This window comes from Rhododendron vialii, chromosome 9a (assembly GCF_030253575.1).
Source record: "Rhododendron vialii isolate Sample 1 chromosome 9a, ASM3025357v1".
NCBI lineage: Eukaryota > Viridiplantae > Streptophyta > Magnoliopsida > Ericales > Ericaceae > Rhododendron > Rhododendron vialii.
In genome coordinates this window covers 30,103,431-30,112,652 of record NC_080565.1, presented here as the reverse complement: position 1 = coordinate 30,112,652, position 9,222 = coordinate 30,103,431, and the positions used below count along the sequence as shown (strand labels likewise).

The 9,222-nt window shown below is 37.7% G+C and overlaps 2 protein-coding genes across 3 annotated transcripts; one reads left to right on the top strand and one right to left on the bottom strand.

Moving 5' to 3' along the window:
* The first annotated feature begins 298 nt into the window (after positions 1-298).
* On the top strand, positions 299-3,618 carry LOC131301463 (rhamnogalacturonan I rhamnosyltransferase 1-like). The gene is made up of 8 exons (XM_058327780.1): positions 299-736; positions 818-885; positions 1,085-1,173; positions 1,262-1,427; positions 1,848-2,137; positions 2,256-2,460; positions 2,550-2,707; positions 3,213-3,618. The coding sequence occupies exons 1-8, from the start codon at positions 412-414 to the stop codon at positions 3,454-3,456; spliced, it is 1,545 nt and encodes a 514-aa protein (XP_058183763.1). The 5' UTR covers positions 299-411; the 3' UTR covers positions 3,457-3,618.
* On the bottom strand, positions 3,284-8,555 carry LOC131301464 (transcription factor BIM2-like). Of its 2 annotated transcripts, none has more exons than XM_058327782.1 (7): positions 8,320-8,555; positions 8,126-8,230; positions 7,913-7,997; positions 6,486-6,555; positions 6,306-6,401; positions 5,630-6,045; positions 3,284-4,289 (listed from the first exon to the last, which is right to left on the bottom strand). In XM_058327782.1, the coding sequence occupies exons 2-7, from the start codon at positions 8,187-8,189 to the stop codon at positions 4,040-4,042; spliced, it is 981 nt and encodes a 326-aa protein (XP_058183765.1). In that variant the 5' UTR covers positions 8,190-8,230; positions 8,320-8,555; the 3' UTR covers positions 3,284-4,039. The 2 variants fall into 2 exon arrangements, with proteins under 2 accessions (XP_058183765.1, XP_058183764.1); XM_058327781.1 differs by having other exon boundaries at positions 8,105-8,230; positions 8,320-8,547.
* Between the last annotated feature and the right edge of the window lie 667 nt (positions 8,556-9,222).

The following is a 9,222-nucleotide window of genomic DNA, read 5'->3' as shown; positions in this document are numbered from 1 at the left end:
TGTGATAATCATAAAAGTAAATGCTGAAAATGGAATGTATGATACCTAGCTAGTCCCTTTTATACCAAAAAAATACATCTCCTCCCAATTAAGTACAAGGAAAGGAATACTTGTGTCATACATTTAGAGCAATGGATGTTGCCAGAATCTACCCATAACAAATTAATAAGAAGAAAAAGGAATAAATAAAATTAATGACATGCATGTAGATTGACAAGCTAGCACCGGTGACTGATTCATGACTGAAGGCTTGTTTAACACCATGCATAGACTCCTCGTTCACTTTAAAATGGGTAGCAGTTTTACACCATTCTGCACCAAAAATACCACGGCCAGTTTTCCGGTTGCATTAGCCGGAAAAAAACCTCTTCTCGAAGAAAGAGGAACCACTTACGTATCATCATTCGGTATATGAATAATCAACTAAGATTAAGAGTTAGTAAATATTTTTTGATCATGTCCGGCTACAAGGTTTCAATGGCTGAAATCATGGAGCTGAACGAGAAAGAATTCGATAAGAAGGGGGTGAAATACTTGGGAAAAATCAACGTAGAAAAGATGAAATATTCCGCGGTTGCTCGGGCGGGATTAATCACTGAGATAAAGATTTGGGTGATCCGGGCGATGACCCTAGTTCTTGTTTGGGCTTGCGTGCTGCAGTTGGCGGCGCTGAGCCAGACATGGGGGCCGAGGGTGGTGCAACACTGGTCTTCTGCTGCTTCCCTTCCCCCTACACGTGAGTGCCATAAAGTTATTTTAAGTACTACTAATATGGTATTTTCATCAGTCTCGTAATGAACATTCCTACTGCGTGCAGGGCTTTATAAGAGCAATGGATATCTGATGGTCTCAAGTAACGGAGGACTGAATCAAATGCGAGCCGGAGTGAGTGAAATTGCTTCTTAATTTCTTGATACATACTCGCAATGAACGTGTGTGACTATCGGCTCTATCTATCGCGATCCCCTATCACAATTCGCACTTAGCCACTTGAAAGTACTTTGTAATAAGTTTTACGGTTATTATCTACCCATTGTACATTTCTGCTGTATTTATCTGCTGATTAATCTCATCTCTGGCACAGATTTGCGACATGGTTGCTATTGCAAGATTCATGAATGTCACACTCATAGTACCTGAACTCGACAAAACCTCCTTTTGGAATGATCACAGGTTGTCTATATACGAAATCTTCTTGGATAATAAATGGGTGATTTTTGATTACTTAGTTTGTTAATCAAGTTCGTCGCATGTAATGCAGCCAGTTCAATGACATATTCGACGTGGATTATTTCATCACTTCGTTGAGAGACGAGGTTCGGATACAGAAAGAACTGCCTCCGACACTGAAGAGAGTGGTGGAGGAGGGCACTTTTTACTCCATGCCTCCCGTTAGCTGGTCTAACATGTCGTATTACCTTAACACGGTTGGTATCCGAGCTCTAATCATAACGGCGTGCTCTTGATAATATGTTATCTGCAAGGATCAAACTTTAGTCCAGTCTGTTGTTTCGGGCACATGGTAATGAAAATAATTCAGAAATTTTCTACTAACGTTCCACAAACATTTCCGAAGTGAAAAAAAAAAAATTAAAGTAAAAGAAATATTTTGACAGCTTGTATTGTCAAATACATTTCAAATCCACGTCGACACAACTGTTGGTTCGCAATGGTTTGTTTATCTTGATGTGTTTCGCTTCGTTCTGCTGTCTTTCATTGGAAATTCCAGAACAACGTAATTTCAGTCACTTTAGGAAACTGTAATGTAGTGGCGGTTTTGATGCAATAAAATGGAAATTTCTTTCCTTGCACTATTGCAAGATAGATAAGTATTTGTTCGCGTGCAGGTTCTTCCTCGGATAGAAGACTATGAGCTCTTGCATCTCACTAAGACTGATGCTCGGCTTGCTAACAACGGGCTTGCTACGGAGGTTCAGAAGCTAAGGTGTCGAGTAAATTACAATGCTTTGAGATTCACTCCTGCCATAGAAAAGTTGGGTAGAAAGATTGTTGAGATTCTAAGACAGAAGGGTCCATTTCTAGTTCTTCACCTTAGATATGAAATGGACATGTTGGCATTCTCTGGCTGTAATGAAGGTTGCAATGCTACCGAGGTCGACGAGTTGACCAAAATGAGGTGTGTTTCTTTCAGGAACCAGAATTTTGTCAAATACGTATTTAGTAGTATATAACTCTATATACATGTATGTACACATAACCGTATCTTGCACATACAATGATTCATATATCAACAGATATGCTTACCCCTGGTGGAAAGAAAAGGTTATAAACTCCACAAACAAGAGAAAGGCAGGTTTGTGTCCTATGACTCCGGAGGAAACAGCTTTGACATTGCGCGCACTGGACATCGATAAAAACATTCAGATTTATATTGCCGCTGGGGATATATACGGAGGAAAGAGGAGATTGGCGAGTCTAGCAGAGGCTTTTCCAAATCTGGTTAGTAAATTGAAGACTCAAGAAAAGCAACTACTTTTGTGAGTAGATTGAGTTTTTTCATTGTTTATTACTGTTGTGTTGTCAAACAGGTGAAGAAGGAGACATTAGTTCAACCCTCAGAGCTTTTGCCATTCCAGAACCATTCTTCTCAAATGGCAGCACTGGATTATATTGTATCAATAGAGAGTGATATCTTTGTACCAACAATTGGAGGCAACATGGCTAAAGTTGTTGAAGGTCATAGAAGGTATCTACAGCGAATTTGGTTATAACCACAATTGAGAGGGGGTGTAGATAAAGAAGCGAGGATACAAATACATGACATGGAAATTGTTAAAAAACGAGAACATGGGTGCGGTGGGGGACACAAGAAAACAATATACGAATTTTGTTGTTGCTATTCACATAAATATTATACCTTAAACAACCAAAATTAACTATTCGAAATTGTTATATTTTGCGATTAAAATATCATAATTCGAGCCCCAAAACAAGTTTCTAACATTATGAATTAACCCACACCGTGTCCCCTGCATGTCACCTGCTTAAAGATCAAGAAAATTAAATGGACATGCCATGTGGTGTGTCCCGTACGTGTCTATATTCCCGGCATGCCTGACTGACATGAATACGGAAACTGTCTATATTCCCGGCATGCCCAACTGACATTCATACGGAAACTACTTAGGTGTGTTGAACATATCAATCTAATTTCTAACATGCTAAGTCTGTCATGCTTCAATATGTTTCAGGTTCTTGGGATTCAAGAAAACATTACTGCTAGACAGAAAGCTTCTAGTGAATCTGATAGACAAGTACAACACAGGAAAACTGAATTGGGAAAAGTTTTCACTTTTGGTGAAGGAAGCTCATGCGAGTCACTGGGGAACCCCGACTAAAAGAATTGTGATTCCGGGTAAACCCAAGTTAGAGGACTATTTCTGGTCCAACCCACAAGAATGTTTGCCTCCAACCAAAGAACAATCACCTGTGTGATTGCTGATTGTTGCTCTGGTCTCAGAGTTCTTATGTCGTATATATTAATTAACTTATGTGTACATCCACTTTCATTTGTACCTTTACTCAACATGTAAAAGTACGATGCTCTTCAATAATATATTTATCAAAAAAACAAGTGAGAAGTTTTCTGTTTCGAAACCAGTTTTGACCCTGATATAGAAGGTTCTTATTAAGCTTCATCCACCTTAATAGACATTTACATGCGGAGAGTAAAATACTCAAAAGAGAACGTCTAGGAAACAAATCCACATTCCAATAGAGAAGGGTTGGAATATAAAGAGCATCAGAGACATTTTATGATTATGATCAACAACTTGGATGATCAAATTTGCAGAGCAGTAGTTCTTCAACTCCAGAAAATTTTTGACAAAAAAGAGAAAAAATAAAAGACATCGCGTTTTGAACAATGTATTACAATCTGCATCAGTTGAAAATATGTTTTCTTTTTGTGCACTATCTTCTCAAAACAAAGAGAAGTGTACAGATAACAGAATAAGAAGAGCATGGAAGACAGGAAAATAAACCTGAACCCTGTTAACGATGATTAGAAATCACATCGTCAAAAACATTTGAGATTAGTTTTTCTTCTTAATAGTTCAATAAAGTATTCTGCAATTTGATGTGCGGTCCGACTAGAGCTGGGATTTCTGGGAATGAAATGAAATGTTTTTACCTTGGTATTGGATACAACAGCACCAGAAGTCAATCTTCTATTTGCTCGCTTTCCTAAATCAATTTGAACAGAGATGGTGGACTGCGACAGATCAACACCCGCACACTGCAGCGCTTGTGTCAGATTATTCAGTAACCTATTTAACATGAAACCTGTTAGTTACCGGTACAATATCATCTATCATATCAACAATTCCTGTGTTATACAAATTTCTATAAAACCAAGAGAAAAGAGGTTTAATATAGAACATTCAAATCATAATTACTTGACTGTTGTATGATCTTGCAGATGAATAGCATACGCAAACCTTCTTCAGTAACAAACTCATTGTCCTATTATGCAAACAACTTCACAAAATGTAAAAAAGCTTGATACTACAAGTGTTTTAGGATCCAGCAATAGTTATCCTTATCTTTCTTGGAAGTTTTTCAATTTTTAACCTAATGCTACACAAGCAAAAACGAGTGATATATATATATATATATATATCGGGGCGGTTCCGGAGACACCCAAAAAAACACCTCATAGTTCCCGATCAAATTTTGATGATCCGAGCCGCTCAATGTGATCAGAACGTGATTTTAAGGGCACTCGTGAGAAATCAGCAAAAAAAATGACCGGGAAGGATATCACATTCTTTTCCGGTCATTTTTTTTGCTAATTACTCGCGGGCACCCTTAAAATCACATTCTGCACACATTGAACGGTTCGGATCATAAAAATTTGATCGGGAACTATGAAATTTAGATTTGAGGTGTTTTTTTGGGTGTCCCTTGAACCGTCCCGTGTATATATATATATATATATATATATATATATATATATATATATATATATATATATATATATATATATTGTGGCACATTGGAAATTGAAAAAAAAACTCCGAGTAATATATGCCACAAAGGTGATTATCATAACAAGCCGTCACCAGTTCGTTGAACAGATAATAACACAAGAACCTTAAATAACTCGAATTGACCAAAAAAAAAGATTACTTTGACAGTTCAGATCGAGGACCACCCTTCTCCAGGGACAGCATGCACCATTTTGTACCTAGGCCGCTGCGGGCCCACCCTCAACTTCTCAACCCTATAAAGGGAAAATTCTTGCGACGTAGCTAAGATCAGGAATAAACTGACTTCCTCTATCGGGCTAGTGGATCTCATAGAACTTCCAATTTCTATAGGCATACAAGATAACAACATGACAGAGATAAACATGTAATACCAAGATTCTTAAGCTATAACAGCTTCCCTGAATTAGCATGTTCCAACATAAAGGGTCTAATAATTTGGAAACTGTATACAACCAAATATTTGAGTTTAGAGCATACGAATTTGAGATCCAATACTAGAAATAAACATTTCATCTAGAGCAGTAATATTTATGTACAAGAACAATGTCACGCAATAGCGAACTCCATTCTGTGATGAACACGCGTAAATGATAGACATAAATTCTGCAATTACTCACCCTTGAGAGTAGACGCTTGTTAAGCTAATACTCCCCCCTTCAACAATCAAATCCTCTTGTTCAGTTAATGCACCACTTGTGATTGGGCATTCAGTCGATTGTGGATCAGAAATTGGTCTGTGAATAGGATGGGGAACGATATCATCACCTGGGCCAGAAGAAGAAACATTTGTGTGCAAAGGAATGGGCAAGGCTATAGCCTTGTTTGCTAATTTAGATTGCTGATCGTCTATTTGTCCGGAGGGATCCCTACTAGAGTCAGATTCAGTCCAATTCCATGAGATTGGATGCATTGCTACGGAACAAGTGATATTATTCTCATCAAACCGCCCAGGAAATGTTGATGTGGGACTAGAATCATTCTTTACAGCTTGAGTAGGTCCAACAAGACTCTGAACGTGCCAGTGACTGTTTCTCTGTTTCAAGCAGAACACAGTGGCAGAGACTTCATATGTTGCCCAAGCAGTCATCCAGCCACGTTGAGAATTGAGATTATATCTAGGGTTTTCAAATTTCTGCATTTGGTAACCATGTTACACTCTGGCTAGTACACCTAAAGTTCAACCGAACGTCCATAAATACATGAAGCAATCTGGCAATGTCAAATGAGCATTCACACGACCATGTAGATTGGCCCTTTAAATAGACAGTGTTTAAAGGGAAGTGCCTAAATTACCCATGGCATCAGCTTAGTAGGCTCCATACGCCACCCTTGATATGATCCCTCATACTTTTGAACCTTTTCCTGTAAATATTGGACATACTCGATGACCTGTGAACATACATTAATGACCAGTTCACGTAAGTATTATCAATAAATAAAAAATATATTGTCTTTCTAAATCGCAGGATGTACCTCCAACAAAAATGATGCCGTATCTCTCTTCTGCTCACTATGGGGTATGAGATCTCTTAGTATCTGAAATCTGAAACCAAAAATTAAGCACCCATCAGTTTTTGTCAGGCATAGTCTTGTTGGAATATGAGTACTGCATTCTAACACTCAAGACCTAAGAACCAAGGATAGTTCTAAGAAGGGGATGGACAGTGGACACGTGTGTTGAACACTTGTTTGAACGTGCCCTATCTTACTTTTATTCTTTAGGCCCGGAGTTCCAGACACGCTTCAGGTCAATTAAGAGCAAGAGTCCATAACGTCTATAAATTTTTTTAAACCATATCATCTTTCCAGAAGTTTAAAAGCTGAGTTTGTCACTCTTCCTCATTCTACAGTTTTTTGTAGGAGTAATATTTTTGTCAGTGAGGAAGAGCAAGACAACTAACGGCAGAAGCTTCCTCAACCTAAAAGCTCTCATTTTTGCTATCTTGATCAACAAATCATTTCTCGAAAATACCAGTGGTGAACCTTTCTCTTGAACTATCCTTCATTAAGTACATTGCAAAGCATTTGGACATTCATGATTCTCTTCTTCCATTGCAGTTCAATTAGGACTTAGCCTTGATGAGAATAAAACGTCATATCTCTTCATAATAAGGACTACATGAAGAAAAAAGGTTTCCAATTTTTTTAGTATGTAATTACATTACAAGAGAATCTAGGGGATGCCAACACCAAACAAAAACCAATGCTAAGCTCACAAAGGGGCTGAAAACTTATGCACCACCCAAGCCACAAGCACCTTCCAAAGAATTAGTTTGTCAACTACATTCAAAAAATTTCAGATAAGGGGTAGCGGCCCTCAGAAACCTATACAATATGCGAGCAGAAGAACCCTTTTCTATCTCTTATTATGCTCTCCCTAGAAAAGAAAAATGTTGCATAAATGGGTCAAAGACTCAAAGGTCATGTCTTCATTCTATGTTTACCCACCTGCGAATAGACAACTAAACGTAGCATGAAATTGGTAAATTCACTTACTTTCCTTCCTAGCTATATTTAAGTTTACTAACTGCTAGTCTGCTACATCTAGTAACGAAATTTCGGTCTGGAATTCTGAGGGAAAGTACCTAATTCATCTAGAGAGCTTGGTATTGTTACATATTTTCAATCTTCATTGTGCTTATTTCGAATGAGCTGCTCGAGCACAATAATTTGATTCCATATGAACGGACTTTTATCGTTGTCATTCCAAATGTTAGTTACCTGTAAACATGTTCAAACCTAGCCTAAAGAAGCTCTAACTCCACCTGGTAAGATGTCTACACAACTTAAAAGACCAGGAGATTTACAAAGATAGAATTTTTTAATGAACACTCTAATCAATTCAGCTCCAACAACAAAAACTTAATTGAATGGAAACAGGAACAAACAAACAAACAAACCTCTCGTTTATCCTGCACCTTCGGCGCTGCTCCGTGACTGAATGCTTGGACCGTGCTGCATTGGCCTTGTTCCTGTTCTTCTCATCTTTTCACACAATCAAAACCACCATGTTATAGCACCCAATTCTGAGATGAATAGCACATACATACATACATACATACATCGAAAAAATATATGAGCATTAGATGTACCTTCACTATTGGAAGAGAGACCTTCTCTCTTGGAAACGATGACTTCATCCTCTTCTTCCGCCTCTTCCTGTTGACCTGATTTCATTATGATATTGTCAAATGGGTATGAGGATTATGTGGTTGCTCCTGTTTTAGAATTTCCGAAATTAATCAATTGATTATAAGAAAGAGAAACAAACCCTGGTGAAATAATTGAGAGATATATTGTCCTTTACCTCAAAGAAGTGCCTTGATCGTTGGAGAAATAGACATGGATTCGACGCCTGTTGCGATGATTGAGAGAATTGGTTGGTGGAAGTTGGAGTCAGGTTTCTAATCGGCGACCACCACCACCGTAACTACTCCGGCCGTCATTTGGCAAACAACAGTGTTACGTCCATACGTGTGCAATTAAAGTTAAAAAAAGAAAAAAAATACTTGTGCAATAAAAATATGGCGTGCACAAAATTAAATGAGATTAAATTCCTGAAACTATGGGTTTTCCACCACCATTATTTTGGATCATTTGTCGCGTTAATTACCGATCTGAAACGTTTATTTTGTAGGGTTCATAGTATAGTATTTTCACGCATAAAATTAACTTGATTGGATATAGATAGATTAATCAAAAGTTTAGTTTATAAAATGGATGGTTTGATCCTATCAAGTTAAATTGTCCATGACCATCTGCTTTATAAGCCAAAATTTTAAATTTTGATATACCTATCGATGTGCGGTGAAGCTAATTTTTTACATGAGAATACTATTCTACGAGCTCTACAAGATAAACGATTTAGATTATAACAATAAACGCATGGTAAAATTCACAATGAGCGGCATTGGAAAATTCACCGTTTCCACCGTGTGCGGAAATAATTTACTCCAAATATGGCGTGTCTCTTTGTTAGGAGCGAGGCTTGCTTTGGGACGCCTTCACGCGTGCTTCTTGTGGACTCCTTGGTTTTTCGATACGTTAATAAAATAATGTCATCATCGCATACAATCACACAAACACTTATATATACACTCACTTATATATACACAAACACTTATATACATATTCACCGTGTGTAGGTTCCACCCCATTTGTAAGTACGTTTGCGTAAATATTTGCGTGATTGTGTGTGATTATATAATTA

What these genes read in the sequence shown, in the direction of transcription:
- LOC131301463 (XM_058327780.1), top strand. Translation starts at nt 412, where the DNA reads ATGAATAATCAACTAAGATTAAGAGTTAGTAAATATTTTTTGATCATG. An exon ending in TGTCGTATTACCTTAACACG is followed by an intron (nt 1,428 to 1,847) that starts GTTGGTATCCGA and finishes GTTCGCGTGCAG; the next exon opens with GTTCTTCCTCGGATAGAAGA. An exon ending in GACGAGTTGACCAAAATGAG is followed by an intron (nt 2,138 to 2,255) that starts GTGTGTTTCTTT and finishes ATATATCAACAG; the next exon opens with ATATGCTTACCCCTGGTGGA.
- LOC131301464 (XM_058327781.1), bottom strand. Translation starts at nt 8,189, where the DNA reads ATGAAATCAGGTCAACAGGAAGAGGCGGAAGAAGAGGATGAAGTCATC. An exon ending in AGGTGCAGGATAAACGAGAG is followed by an intron (nt 6,556 to 7,912) that starts GTTTGTTTGTTT and finishes TTTTGGTTTCAG; the next exon opens with ATTTCAGATACTAAGAGATC. An exon ending in CGGCATCATTTTTGTTGGAG is followed by an intron (nt 6,402 to 6,485) that starts GTACATCCTGCG and finishes GTATGTTCACAG; the next exon opens with GTCATCGAGTATGTCCAATA.